Source organism: Filicampus tigris, chromosome 6 (assembly GCF_054856515.1).
Source record: "Filicampus tigris isolate MCC_2025a chromosome 6, RoL_Ftig_1.0, whole genome shotgun sequence".
NCBI lineage: Eukaryota > Metazoa > Chordata > Actinopteri > Syngnathiformes > Syngnathidae > Filicampus > Filicampus tigris.
The window spans coordinates 91,170-107,227 of record NC_141222.1 but is presented as its reverse complement, the minus strand read 5'-3'; the positions used below and the strand labels follow the sequence as shown (position 1 = coordinate 107,227).

Here is a 16,058-nt window from a genome sequence, read left to right as displayed (position 1 = left end):
CTGAGTAATGTGGTAACAATTATTACTCTGAAAATACAATAGAATTTTATGAAGCATAAAATAACAAAAACAAAAAAATGCCCCATCCCCGCCGGCGTCCACCCACCCAAGTAGACTTAAAATCTGTGGGAAACACTGTATACATACATACATACATACATGCATACAGTGAAAACCAAGTTTTCAGAGCCCTTGAAATTTTTCACTTTCTGTCATTGCAACCATTTGCCAAAATCAAAAAAGTTTTGATTTTGATAGCTCGGCTAATCCCCTGAACTCCCCCCCCCTTCCTAGTCAAAAGACCACGCATTGAAGCCCTTGGTGGGTTAAAAAATCCTCGAAATCCTAGTGTTAAAATACGATATTTTTGTTTTTTCGTCTAAATATGCACGAAATCTCACAAAATTTGCACACTCATCAGGCCTGGTGAAATCATCTTTTTGTTGTTGTTTGTTTTACGTTAATTGTTTGAAAAATGTCTCGCTATCGCCCACTAGACATTTTTATAAAATCAGCCCCAGTTGTACGTTCCACCTACATGTATGAATATTTGGTAGTATATATAACAGAAAGAGACCTACTAAAAAGCCACTTGGTGCCATATGCTAAACCTAACAGTGAGTCCGCCATTTTGAATTTACTTTAGAGTTTGCAGTCACCTGTAGTAAAAAAAAAGCTGCAGTAACTTGATCAACATTATAAATTGGATTATTCAATTCCGATGTGTGAGCATCCCAATGTTCCAGTACCTCAACGTTGCCAGGGCTGCGAGGGCCCTTAATAGCTGCTTGCAGCTCTAGTTAGGGCCCGAGCAGAGACCGCTGCGAGGTCCCTATTGTTTTTGTAGAAATTATTATTATTAGGACCCAAGCAGCGACCGCTGCGAGGTCCCTATTGTTTTTGTAGAAAATATTAGGGCCTGAGCAGTGACTGCTGCGAGGTCCCGATTGTTTTTGTAGGGATTATTATTAATATTATTAGGGCGCGAGCAGCGACTGCTGCGAGGTCCCTATTATTATTAAGGCCCAAGCAGCGACCGCTGCGAGGTCCCTATTGTTTTTGTAGAAAATATTAGGGCCCAAGCAGCGACCGCTGCGAGGTCCCTATTGTTTTTGTAGAAAATATTAGGGCCCGAGCAGCGACCGCTGTGAGGTCCCTATTGTTATTGTAGAAATTATTAGGGCCCGAGCAGCGACCGCTTCAAGGTCCCTTTTGTTTTTGTAGAAATTATTATTAGGGCTCGAGCAGCGACCGCTGCGAGGTCCCTATTGTTTCTGTAGAAATTATTATTATTTGTCTATTTTCCACGCGTTTGATCGCATTTTAGACCCCCTAAACATGAACGAAAACTCACCAAACTTTGCACTCTCATTTTTGCACGTTTACAGAGTGCATACCTTTGCACCCATGTGCCAGAGGATTATTCCAATTGACTTCAAACTTCGGATATATCATCTTAAGACCTGGGGCAACAACTGGGAACATTTTTTTTAGTTTTGGATAAACTATATGACGGGGGCGGGGCATCAAATTTGGCGTACATTTTTTCCTTCGCCATACAGGAGAAAAACCTTAATACCGCCCCTGCACATGCTCCAAAAAATCCCAAACTTCACCTGTACGTAAAAAGTCGCGACCTAAAGACATCTACATTTTATAATAATATTCCATTATACATATACCACCACCTAATGGCGACAAAAATTTTCATTTTTTTACATTTCTATTTACTGCACGGAGCCCGTTGAACGAATCCGACTGAAAATTTTTCAGAAAAGCCTCAAGACATTGATCTTGTTCTTTTGATCTCTATTGTGACTTTTCTGCAAAGGGTGCGGCCTTGACTGTGCCGCAAAATCTGATTATTCAATGTGACAATAAATACAAGTTTAACTTAACTCAAATCATCCAAATTTCTCAAAAGTTTTCATATTTGGTGATAGCCAAGGGCTGAAGACATCTACGAACTTATTTTTCATCATAGTGGTAGCGCCACCTAATGGCTGAAGGAAATACGTTTTTTTCTTTGATCTTTTTCTCCTCGCAGGTTGACCAGGTCGACCTCAGAATTGCTCTGTAGACCTTCCTGATGTTAAAATACGATATTTGTCATTTTTTGCGAAAAGCTGTTGCCATGGCAACACGCAGTTCGTCAAAAAAACAACGCTCAATTTGAGGGTCTGATCATGCTCGAAATCTCACGAAACTTTGCACAGACATCAGACCTGGCGAAATCATCAATATTCTTTTTTTTTTGTCTGTGATTTGTATGTAATGGCTCGCTAGCGCCCCCTAGAATTTTTTACATTTCAGCCCCGGTTGTACTTTTCACCTAGATCGACGAAAATTTGGTGGTATATGTAACAGTTTAAGGCCTCCAAAAAAAGTCTCTTGGAGCCATATGCTAAACCAAACAGGAAGAATTAACGATTGAATTAAGAATTTGCTCTGATTACAAAAGCTGCTGGAACTTGACCCACAGGAAAAATTCTTCTAAAAAAACTACTGACATTTGATAAAAGTTGAATCCTGAAGACATCCCCCTATTTATTTTTATTGTAGTGGTAGCGCCACCTACTGGCTAAAGGAAGTACATGTTTTATTATTTGATCTTTTTTAGTTAAGTTAACCAGTCGACCTCAGAATTGCTCGGAAGACTCTGTAGACCTTCCTGATGTTAAAGTACGATATTTGTGATTTTTCATTAAAAGCTGTTGTCATGGCAACGGGCGGATCGTAAATACAACTACGCTGATCTGATTTTGACGGTGTAAACATGCATGAAATCTCATAAAACTTTGCACACACATCAGGCCTGGTGAAATCATCTTTTTTTGTTTTTTTTTTCATCGCAATTGTTTAAAAAATGGCTCGCTAGTGCACCCTAGATTTTCTTTTTGAAATCAGCCCCAGTTCAATCAATCAATCAATCAATCACATTTTATTTATATAGCACTTTTCATACATAAAAATGCAACTCAAAGTGCTTTAAAACATTCAAAGCAAAACATAGAATTATTTTCAATCAAAAGAAAAGATAAATTATTTAAAAGTTGTTGAAAGCCAAACTAAAAAGGTGTGTCTTGAGCTTCCTCTTAAAAATATCAACAGTCTCTGCAGACCTGACATCCTCTGGCAGGCTATTCCAAAGGTGAGGACCAAAATGGCTGAATGCAGCCTCGCCATGCATTTTGGTCCTCACCCTTGGAATAAATAAAAGGCCGGCGCCAGAGGACCTCAGGATCCGCGAGGGCTGGTATGATAAAAGCAAATCAGATAAATAAGATGGCCCAAGACCATTCACACATTTATAAACTAATAAAAGTACTTTAAAATCGATCCTGAAACACACAGGGAGCCAATGCAGCAATTTCAAAACTGGCGTAATGTGCTCCCGCCCTCTGGTTCTCGTCAGCACCCGAGCGGCTGAATTCTGCAGTAGTTGCAGTGGTGAAATGCTCTTTTTCGGGAGGCCAGAGAGCAGGGCATTACAGTAATCTAAACGACAGGAAATAAAGGCATGCATCAGCACTTCCGTGTTAGCCTGAGAGAGAAACGGGCGGACTCTGGCGATATTCTTAAGGTGATAAAAACCAATCTTGGTTACATTTTTAATATGAGGAATAAAACTGAGCTCAGAGTCAAAAATGACGCCAAGGTTCTTCACACAGTGTGAGGGATTAAAAATGTGTAGTTTTGGTAAAAGCTTCTCTCTCTGACCTTCGGGACCGATAACTAAAACCTCAGTCTTGTCCTCATTGAGCTGTAGGAAATTATCTGCCATCCATGACTTGATATCTAAAATGCAATTTAAGTTTAATTTAAGTTTAATTTAAGTTGTACGTTTTACTTATATCTACAAAAATCTGGTGGTATATCTAGCAGGTCAATATCTACAAAAAAGTCTGTTGGAGCCATGTGCTAAACCTAACAGGAAGTCCTCCATTTTGAATTAACTTAATAAATATCTAGTCAAAATTTCACACATTTGATGAGAGTCTACACCTGAAGACATCTACGTACTAACTTTTCATCGTATTGGGAGCGCCACCTACTGGCTAAATGAAATACATGTTTTATTCTTTCATGTTTCTCTCCCGGCAGGTTAGCCAGATCTCCGTCATATTTGCTCGGAAGAGTATTTAAGCCTTCATGATGTTAAAACACAAAGTTTTAGATTTTTTGCTAAAAGCTGTTGCCAAGGTAACACGCAGTTTGCCAATAACACAATGCTGATTTTGATAATGTAAACATGCACGAAAACTCATGAAACCTTGCATATGTAGAAGGCCTGGTAAATTAATCAATAATTAATTATTAAAATGTGCAATCTTTAAAAGATGGCTCGCTACTGCCCCCTAGAAAATTTATAAAAACTGGCCCCAGTTGCACGCTTCACCTACATCTACCAAAATATGTTAGTTTAGCAGCAGAAAGAGACCTACAAAAAAAGCCTCTTGATGCCATATGCTAAACCTAAGAGGAAGTCCTCCATTTTCAATTTACTTAAAAGTTTGGACTCACCTTGACTACAAAAGCTGCTGTAATTTGATCCACGTAATAATTTCGATTATTCAATTCCGATGTGCGAGCTTCCAGACGTGCCGGTTCCCCAGCGTTGCCAGGGCTGCGAGTGCCCTTTATAGCTGCTTGCTGCTCAAGTTATTATTATTATTTTTCTGCATGTTCAATCGCATTTTTTTACCCCCTAAATATGAACGAACACTCACCAAACTTTACAGTCTCATCGGGCCTGGCGAAAAAATTTTTATTTTAAAGTCGCCGTAAACGACGCAAACGAAATGGGTCTGTAGCGCCACCTAAAGTCGGAAAAGCAAAATAGAATTCCAGCCTGTTTGACTTTGGTCTACGAAAATTGGCAGGCTCGTGTAGCACCCTGAGACGTACAAAAAAGTCAATTGCAGCCATAGTCTAAAGTGTACAGGAAGTGAGCAATGCATTTTTGAATGTCCAATTTTGCACCAATTTTGCACTTTTTTCAGGGTGCATACTTTTGCACCCATGTCCCAGAGGATTATTCCAATTGACTTCAAACTTTGGATATATCATCTTAAGACCTGGGACAACAACTGGTATTTTTTTTTTGAGTTTTTGCTAAACTATGACGGGGGTGGGGCATCAAATTTGGCGTAAATTGATTCCTTCGCCATATAGGAGAAAAACCTTAATAACTCCCCTGCATATGCTCCAAAAAATCCCAACCTTTACCTGTACGTAAACCTGAAGACATCTATATGATAATATTCCATTATGCATATAGCGCCACCTAGTGGTGAAAAGAATTGTCATTTTTTACATTTCTATTTACTGCACGGAGCCCGATGAACGAATCCGACTGAAAATTTGTCAGAAAAGCCTCAAGACAATGATCTTGCTCAATGCAGAATATTGTGACTTTTCAACCAAGGGCATGGCCTTGACGGTGCCACAAATTCTGATTTTGCAACGTGACAATAAATGCTATTTTAACTTGACTCACATCATCGAAACTTCTCGAATTTTTTCATATTTGATGATAGCCAAGTGCTGAAGACATCTACGAACTTATTTTTCATCGTAGTGGTAGTGCCACTGAGTGGCTGAAATAAATAAATGTTTTTTTCTTTGATTTTTTTTATCCTAGCAGGTTAACCAGGTCCACCTCATATTTGCTCCGAAGAATGCGTCGGCCCTCCCCGATCTTAGAATACAAAATTAGTCATTTTTCGTGAAAAGCTGTTGCCATGGCAATAAAACAAATCTGAGGGTCTGAACATACACGAAATCTCACCAAACGTTGCACACACATCTAGCCTTGCGAAATCATCAATATTTTAGTGAGCAATTTGCAAAAAATGCCTTGCTAGCGGCCCCTAGAATAAAAAAAAAAAAATTGGTTGTGCGTTTCACCTAGATCTACGAAAATGTTGTGGTATTTATAACAATTCAAGGCCTACTATAAAACAAACACAAAGTCCGCCATTTTGAATTCACTTTATAGTATGAATTTTCTTTGATTACAATAGCTGCTGGAATTTGCACCACTTGATCATTTCTTCTGAAAAATGACTCACATTTGATAAGAGTCAAAGCCTGGAGACAGATACGAACGTATTTTTCATCATATTGGTAGTGCCATCTACTGGCTAAAGGAAGTACATGTTTTATTCTTTGATGTGTTTCTGCTCGCAGGTTTACCAGGTCGCCCTCAAAATTGCTCAGAAGAGGTTACTGTACTGGTACCGCCACCTACTGGCTAAAGGAAATATATGTTTTTCTGCCAGTGGTTAACCAGATACATGTCATATTTCCCCGAAAGAGTGTTTTAACCTTCATTCGCAACACCTTCGTTGCAAACAAAAGAACACTCGTTCACAAGGTCAAAACCTGCAGGAAAACTCATGAAACTTTGCAAAAGCATCAGGCCGGGCAAGAGGATCAATGTTTTATTAAATTATTGTGCGGTTTTTAAAAAAGGGTTCAACAACCCTCGACAACATTTTAGCGAAGCACCCCACGTCACCAAGATCTAGCAAAATTTGGAGGCACATGAAACAGCCCAAGACCTACAAAAAGTCCCTGAAGCTCCACATGAAACTGAAAAGGAAGGCAGACAATTTTAATTTTTTTTTCACATTTTGCCTCATGTTTGGCCTATTGTGAGGTAATTTTTAATCAAATTTCTCTTTAATCTGATGTGCTTCATTTTCAAAAAATCCTATTCTGATGTCTGTGCATGCCAATGTGCCGGTACCCCAACGTTGCCAGGGCTGCGAGGGCTGCTTGCAGCTGTAGTTGATGTTGTTTTGTTATTAGTCACATTTTATATCGTGGAAAATAATAGTTGAATTGAATTGTTTTAGTAGATGTTATAGTTAAATGAATTAACATTTATTATCACAAATGACAGAAAAAAAGGACGTAAAATTTTGATATAATTGAGGAGCTTTGAGCATGGAGTCACTGAAGGAGAGAGGAGGACTTATATGAGGTGTCTGGGGTGTCAGTTGTGTAAACTTCGCATCTTGCATAGTCATTGACACAAACGTACTACCTGCATGAGAGCTATTTTGCACGTTTGAAAGGCGCAGCCCTCAGTGCACACTGGTAGTCAATCGGCTTGTTCGATTATTTGCGTGTGCTTGCCAACGCTTTCGATGCAAATGTTCCTGGCCCAGCCTTCCTGTCAAATTTTACATCCCAATGTGGCCCGCAAGTCCAAAAGTTTGCCCACCCCTGCTCTAGGCACTCCAAGTGGGGATACTCAAGACAAAAAAAAAAGGTCATGTCACTGCTCGTATTGTGAAAAAATTGTCAATTCGTTCGTATACTGCACCATTATAGTAGTATAGTAAGCCATAGAAGACACAGTTTACTAACAAGACTGTTGGGATGCATTCATTTATAGTGTGCGCTTTGTTTGATGAAGGCATGAGTATGCTAATACAAGTGTATGTGATAAGACTGGTGAAATGTTATCTTGCAGGCCAAGTCATCGTGGCGACTGTGTCATACGGAGCACTGTGGATCAGTCTGTGTCCTCAGAGGAAGGGGAAACCTCCACTACTTCTGTTTCTCCTGCAATGTCACCTCCATCCCTACTGTCGCTATCTTCTTTTCAGGATGTGGATGAGAATGGAGGAGAAAAGGAAATGTGGGTGTCTGTTTTCAGATACCTGAACAGAGCTGAGTTGCTCAAGTGCATGACTGTCTGCAAGGCCTGGTATAAGTGGTATGTCCTCAATGATTGTGTTATTTTGAAGTTTTATCTGTGTTGAAAAACCAAAATGCCAATTTCTAAAATGGCATTTGACGGCTTCGAAAAAATTGTGGTCCACCATCTGGCGTCTAAGGAGGGGGAAGCAGTGCACCATTACACTGTGTATCGTGGTGATCGGGTGCTGATGACCTTAACTCAGGATGTTGTAATTTGGTGGGGAGAATACTTTGAAGACCTCCTCAATTCCACCGACACGTCTTCCACGGAGGAAGCAGAGCCTGGAAATTCAGAGGTGGAATTTCCTATTACTGGGGTTGAAGGAACCGGGGTGGTTAAAAAGCTCCTCAGTCGCAAAGCCCCAGGGGTGGATGATATCCGCCCGGCGTTTCTAAAGGCTCTGGATGTTGTATGGCTGTCCTGGTTTACTCGCCTCTACAACATCGGGGACAGTAACTTAACTTATGTGGTTATAACTTATCTGTTATATCCCTAACTTTTATGGATAGAATTTCTAGGCGCAGCCGAGACTTGAGGGGGTGAGGCTTGATGGCCTCAGTATTGCATCTATGCTTTTTGCAGATGATGTGGTCCTGTTGGCTTCTTCAAGCCGTGATCTCCAACTCTCACTGGAGAGGTTCGCAGCTGAGTGTGAAGTGGTAGGAATGAAAATCAGCACCTCTAAATCTGAGACCATGGTCCTCATTTGTAAAAGGGTGGAGTGCCCTCTCCAGATCGGGGATGAGATCCTGCCCCAAGTGGAGGAGTTTAATTAAGTACCTTGAGGTCTTGTTAACAAGTGAGGGTAGAATGGAGCATGAGATCGACAGCCGGATCGGTGCAGCGTCTGTTGTGATGCGGACTCTGTATTGGTCTGTCGTGGTGAAGAAGGAGCTGAGGTGAAAGGCAAAGTTCTCAATTTACCAGTCGATCTGCATTCCTATCCTCACCTATGGTCACGAGCTGTGGGTCGTGACCGAAAGAACAAGATCCCGGATACAAGTGGCCAAAAAGAGTGTCCTCTGCAGAGTGTCCGGGCTCTCCCTTAGAGATAGAGTTAAAAGCTCTGACATCCATGAGAGACTCAGCGTTGAGCCGCTGCTCCTACATGTTGAGAGGAGCCAGATGAGGTGGCTCGGTCATCTGATTAGGATGCCTCCTGGACACCTCCCTAGTGAGGTGTTCCGGGCATGTCCAACTGGCAGGAGGCCCCGGGGACGACTCAGGACACGCTGGAGAGACTTTGTTTCCCGGCTTGCCTGGGAACGCCTTGGGATCGCTCCTGTTGAGCTGGAATACACGGCTACGGAGAGGAAAGTCTGGGCTACCCTGCTGAAGCTGCTGCTGTAGATGCGCGGTAGATGATGGATGGATGGATAAAATGTATTTTTCTTATATGTTGCAGGAGCCTTGATAAGCATCTATGGTGCCATCTGGATGTAAGTCGATTCAACCCTCTTAGTAACCAAGCTTTGGCCGGTATCATAAAACATCAGCCCATTTCTTTGGACCTCTCATGGACACCCTTGGCCAAAAGACAGCTCAATTGTCTTCTCACCAGACTTCCAGGTAAAGATACTAAAGACACTTTATGTTTATACATCCATTATTCTTGAAGCGGAAGTCAAGTAAGAAAATGTATTTTTAGGCCTGCTGCCACAACAACACATTTTTCCAAATTATACATTTCCCAGAAACTATCACGATAAACAAGAGTATTGTTTGTGCGCGTGCGTGTACGTGTGTCTGTGTGTGCGCACGTATTGTATAATTATTTGGGTCCAACAGACGACAAGTCTGATTCATATATATATATATATATATATATATATATATATATACACCCACACACACACACACACACACACACACACACACACAAAACCAACCCCAGGGCTCGCAACGGAAGTTAGCACACGCAGTTGGGTAATTACATGAGTAGCGGCGCGTTTGAAGCATGTCCACAGCGAGTTTGAATAGTAAGTTAGCCAGCTAATTGTCTTGAAATGAACCTCTTCCGTTAGCATCCCTCCCGCGGGGGCATCATGCACGTTTTTTTTGTTGTTGTTGGTTTTTTTTTTGGGGGGGGGGGTTGAAACGGGTCGGGGGCCGACAACGTTTATGAATATGGCTGGGGGGTCGCGGCCGGAAGGGTACCCAGGTCAAGGGTGGAGGGTCGCGGCCGGACGGGCAAAAAAGGGTCAAGTGCCCAGCTCTGTGGGTGTGTGTGTGTGTGGGGGTGGGGTGCGTGTGGGGGTGGGGTGTGTGTATATATATATATATATATATATATATATTCATTCATTCATTCATTCATTATCCATACCGCTTATCCTCACAAGGGTTGCGGGCGTGCTGGAGCCTATCCCAGCTGTCTTTGGGCAGTAGGCGGGGGACACCCTGAATTGGTTGCCAGCCAATCGCAGGGCACACAGAGACAAACATCCGCACTCACAATCACACCTAGGGGCAAATTCGAGTGATCAATTAACCTGCCATGCATGCTTTTGGAATGTGGGAGGAAACCGGAGTACCCGGAGGAAACCCACGCAGGCACGGGGAGAACATACAAACTCCACACAGGGAGGCCGGAGCCGGGATCGAACCCACGACCTCTGAACTGTGAGGCGGACGTGCTAACCAGTCACACACCGTGCCGCCCCATATATATATATATATATATCTATATATATATATATATATATATATATATATATATATATATATATATATATATATATACGTAACATATATATATATATATATATATATATATATATATATATATACGTAACATATATATATATATATATATATATATATATACGTAACATATATATATATATATATATATATATATATACGTAACATATATATATATATATATATATATATATATACGTAACATATATATATATACATATATATATATACGTAACATATATATATATATATACATATATATATATACGTAACATATATATATACATATACATATATATATATACATATATATATATATATACATATATATATATATATACATATATATATATATACATATATATATATATACATGTGTATGTATATATGTATGTATATATTGTTAGGTTTAAGGTATAAATCACGATACTTACCCTAATTATCTGACTCCAAATTATTTACCATATATTTTTTATTTGAACCGACATTAACCTTAGCTTCACCTTACGTAACAATTATGCATGCTCATTCTGTAACAGAGAAGACCAGAAAGCCAATCAGCCGAATCACCGAGATTTTATTCCTAACAGCAAAAGCTAATACAGTATCGGGGGCTCTGTTCCCTCTCAATACAGATCTGTGCGCTCCTGTGGCCATCAGAGAGCGACACCACACCCGAGTTGCCCTGAACAGTTATAGAAAACAATATGCAAATTAAAAACACTAGCCACTATCATTTCATTAGTTATATGGTATCTGCAATATATTTCTTCAGATGCTGATTGGTTCTCTTTTCCCCGCCGTCTCAGATGACGCCTTTTCTTGTGCACATGACTCGCTGGGTTGTAGCTCCTGAAAACACCAAGTTATCTGCATTCCAAGAGGCCGGGGCCTTCAGAGAAACTGTGGCCCCCGCCTTTGTCTCCCTGTTTTTCACTGGCGGCACCTGGTACCATCAAACCGCCCACACATTGTGTTCCTCTGATACATCCGCTCCCCTCATACTGCAACCTTGAAACAGCTCTACTCCTACATATACTGGATTTTGCAAAAAGCAAAAAAATTGTAAATGTGGGGGTCTAACCCTCCCTCTCATGGCCACGTCGTCGACCCGGCCAAACCACTGGACCCTCATTTTTGAGGGTTAAAGTCAGGAGCAGGACGCAATTAAGAATAATGATACCACTTTTGCCGTTTGTCACCAAGCTGCGCTGCGTGGGTTGTCCTCGCTAGGACACGGAATGGGCCTTTCCACCTTGGTTCAGTCCACTTTCTGGAGATGACTCGCACATACACGTATGGGGTGAGGTCTGATTCCAAGGTATCTTCAGCAGCTGATGATTTTGCTTTCTCCACAACCTGAGCAGAAACACTGGACACAAGAGCATTAAGGTATAAGGTACGCAGCATGTGTTAAATCTGGCATCGGCACATCTTCTGGAGGCACCAAAGTTGATGCCGGTCCTGGCATTAAACGGCCCGTGAGGAGCTCAAAAGGCACAAAGCCAGTCATTTTATTGACCGTCTGTCGGACAGCTAATAGCGCCAGTGGCAGTGCTTGAAGCCACGTCATTTTGGTTTGTGACTTTATTTTAGCCAATTTTTCCTTCAACGTACAGTTCATTCGCTCAACTTTACCTTGGGTCTGAGGATGGTACACACAACCAAACCGATGCTGGAGCCCCAACATGGCTTCTACCTTGGCCAAGGCTTTGTTGTTAAAGTGTGTGCCATTATCAGACCGGACCAAGGCCGGGAAACCATGGGTTGGGATGTAATGGTTAACCAGTGCTTTAATGACAGAGGTCGAGTCCTCCTTTGCGCACGGGTAGGCCTCAGGCCACCCGTACAAGGAATCAACCATCACCAAAAGGTAACGCTTGCCATTCACTCTTTCACTCATGTCAGTAAAATCAATCACAATTTCAGCACCACGGAGCTGGTTGAAAAATACCTGGTTTTGGTTTTAAAGTTGGTCTTGCATTAAATGTCTGACATGTCTGGCACTCTGAAACGTATTTCCAAACTACATCTGTCATTTTGGGGTGCCACCAATTTTTTTTCACCATCATCGGGTGAGGCCCAGTATGTGCAATTGAGTGAGCCTCAGCCAAGATGGATTGCATAAGCTCACCTTCTGGGAGAGTGGGCTGGCTTCTCGGGCCAACCCACAGCCCATCAGGTCTTTTTACGGCCTTCGCTGCTATCCACATGAATTTTTGTTCAGGAGACGCCATTTCTTGCAAATGACAAAGTTCATCATGAGTGGGTGGGAGTGGCAAAGCTGCATCTAGATGTTCACCATCAACAATGATGGCCTCATTACTGACCATCATTCCTACCTCAACAGTGTAGCCCGCAACCTGTTTGGCCAGCGCATCAGCCGCTTGATTACCTTTGGCTACCGTGGTGTCTGCTTTTGAATGTCCGGGGACTTTAACAATTGCTACTTGGAATGGTTGCGCCAAGGCCTCATGTAATCTGAGCATGAGGTCACGGTGGGCAATTGGTGTGCCTTTGGCAGTCATGAAACCATTTTGGAGCCATCTTGAGGTCAATAAGGGCGGCTGAAACTTGATATGCTGAATCTGAATAGATGGCGATTGCCTCACCTTGACATTGTTTGAGCGCCAGAGTGAGTGCCAGTACTTCTGCCTCTTGGGCAGATGGACGTTCTGTTATTTTCTGCGTCACGAGTGGCAGGAAGAACCATCTCGCCATTCGACTGCAGCTGCTGCCGCGTGGAGAGAACCACCATTATCGCGCCAGCAGCAACCGTCTGTGAATACAGCTCGCCCTAGGCCAAGTGGTTCGGCATAAAGATCGGGTCTCACTTTGATCTGGTTCTGTATTTTTAATGCACATTCATGTGGGCCAACCAAAAATTGGTCTGCCATATTGATACCATTGTGAACAAAATTGATGTTTGGTGCTGTTAAAATTTTTATCAGTCTGGTTTGACGCAATGGTGTCAAGACAAATGATCCTGAAGCCACAAAGGCTGACACAGAGTGTTCCGTGAGGACATACAGTGGATGTCCCATGACCAAATGTGCGGTCTTCTGTAAAATTTTACCTAAGCCTGCTGCGTAACGAACGCATTCTGGGTGTCTTTGCTCAAAAGTATCCAGTGGGACGCTACAGTACATTAAGACTGCTCTCCCTCCTTGTGCTTTTTGGTAGAGAATACCATTCGCTGTTTGGCATGTGATTGACACATCTAGGTGGAATGGCTTGACATAATTTGGGGTCGCCAAAGCAGCCGCTGAGGCGAGTTCTTGAATCAAAGTCACAAAAAGCTGTGTAGCTTCTACAGTCCACTCTAAGTGTGCTTTTGAGGTTTCGTGGCCCTTTTACTTTGACAAGGTCACAAAGGACACTTGTTTTGTCCACAAAACATGGGAAATAATTTCTGCTGTATCCACATAAGCCCAGAAATGACAACATTTCCTGGACTGTGGTTGGGCGTTTGTGATGAAGAATGGAATTCCTGTGATCTGGTGAGGCCAATGGGCGGACACCACTCTTCCCAAAAATGTAACCCTTTGTCTGCAACATTGCAACTTTTTCTTTGACACCTTGAAACCCAACTCATGCAGTTTGGTCAACAGCCTCTTAGTAGCTTCCAAACATCCTTCCTGGCTGGCTGCTGCAATCAATAAATCGCCCACATATTGCAACAAAATGGAGCCTTCTGGAATCTCGCATGGTCCCAGAAGCTCTTTCAAAACTTGGTTGAAAATGCCAGGGGAGTTCTTGAACCCCTGTGGCAATCTGTTGTATTGCAACTTACACCCTTTGTAAGAAAATGCAAACACATGACGAATGTTGGGATCCAACGGCACACAAAAATACGCATTGGCCAAATCAATCACTGTGAACCACTTGTACATGGGACTTAAACTTGTCAGAATCCTGTGAGGATCTGGTAGTCACCCTGGGGTCAATGTGACATCGTTGACTGGCCTCAAATCATGAGCCATTCGATATGTCTTTTTGTCAGCCTTTTGAACGGGTCTCAATGGGGTGTTCCACTGTGAAATTGATTCTTCCAAAACGCCTGCATCCCACAAGCCACACAAAGTTTCTTCCATGCCTTCGTCTGCCTCTCTAGGCCATCTATACTGGGGCCTTCGGACAATTTGATTTTCATCAATTTGCAACTGAATGGGGGCAACAGTATGACACTCTCCAACATCAAAAGGGCCTTTGGACCACAGTTCTTCTGGTAAACATTTTAGCATGTCATCAGCTTGTTCGTGATCTGTAAACTCTCTGCCATGTGTCCTTGACAACAACAACATTTCCAAATTCCCTTCATCTTTCATCGGTTGCATAATTTTGTATGTTTTGTTTGATGGTGACCAAAACAAATGTGGGATGTGAGTCACACGCCAATCTGTACTTTGAAGCAATCGTTTCACCATGGGGCTCAACTGGCGGGGTTCATGTTCAGGTGCCACTGCCAATGAAACATGAGGAGCGCCCTCCGACGTCATTTTAAACCATGCCATTTGCTCAGGGGCCAAATCAACAGCTGCTGCTACGCCTTCCTTACCAATCAAAATACATGAAGAGGCCAACGTCCAAATGTTTCCCTTAATTTCTTCAAATGAATCTCTATAGACATCATCATGCTCCCTGTCATAGTACAATGTACAATGCAGGGGATCCACTGGCGGGTGATATGGGGCTATGGAACAAATCCACGGTTTCCACATGAGGAAAGTAGAAAAGACACCACTGCCAAATGGAGTCACTGCTAATATATGGTTGCAGTGTTGTTTTCCGCTGGAAGCGGGGCCATTAGCCATTGGCCATTGGCCATGAGTTCGCAGCGCCTGTTGACACTGAATGGTCTGGCCGTCCGGACACGTGACCGTAAGTCCTTTTGGTCCATACATAATTTGTGCTTTGACTGCCATCAACATGTCTCTCCTCATTAAATTAATGGGGGTTCCTGTGGCGTGAATGTATTCATGCCATAAATGCTGTCCAGTTTTGTTGATTCGTGTCTCAAGAGGTTTTGTGAAAGGCAGAGTCTGTGGTTGTCCCGAGAAGCCGACCAGCGTTGTACTGCGAGGGGACAATGCTGCTTTAGGCAGTGGCAAATTAATGGAAGAGTATGTTGCGCATGTGTCCACTAGCATCTCGACGGGTTGATTTGCCACTGTTAGTTGAAGCATGGGCTCTGCCTGGCCACTGCTTCCCGAGCTTCCCAGGCCTCCCTATTGGTATTGTCCATCCCACTGATCAATACTTTGACAGTATTGACCTACCTGTGGTTGGGCCCCTGGTTGCTGGGGCACCTGCCATGGACGGTTCCCTCCAGGTTGGACAGGACCGCTGGGTGGGATGGGTCATGGGGGCAAATGTGGAGGCAAAATGGGACCCGCCATTGGGGTTGTTAGGGCACTCCCTGGCCCAGTGGTTTGGATCCCCACACAAAAAGCATGTACCCAGCGGGTAGAATCCTCGTTGCTGTGGCAGGGTATTCCCTCCCCTTCCCCTGTATCCACCACGGAACTGACCACGCCCCCTACCAGCCGCCACTGGAGTTTGAAACATCTGCACTTCCTTTTTCTTACTCTTTTCAGCTTTGGCCTCACCATGCATTTTAGCTAGCTGCATTTTGAGC

At 42.8% G+C, this 16,058-nt stretch overlaps 1 protein-coding gene across 1 annotated transcript in view; it reads left to right on the top strand.

The window, feature by feature from the left end:
• LOC147145412 (lysine-specific demethylase 2A-like) overlaps positions 1-16,058 on the top strand; it is a 180,966-nt gene that overhangs the window by 139,112 nt on the left and 25,796 nt on the right. Inside the window, exons 20-21 of the mRNA XM_086032833.1 lie at positions 7,487-7,732; positions 9,123-9,286. Coding sequence (XP_085888959.1) covers positions 7,487-7,732; positions 9,123-9,286 — 410 coding nt within the window. The remainder of the gene's footprint in view (positions 1-7,486; positions 7,733-9,122; positions 9,287-16,058) is intronic.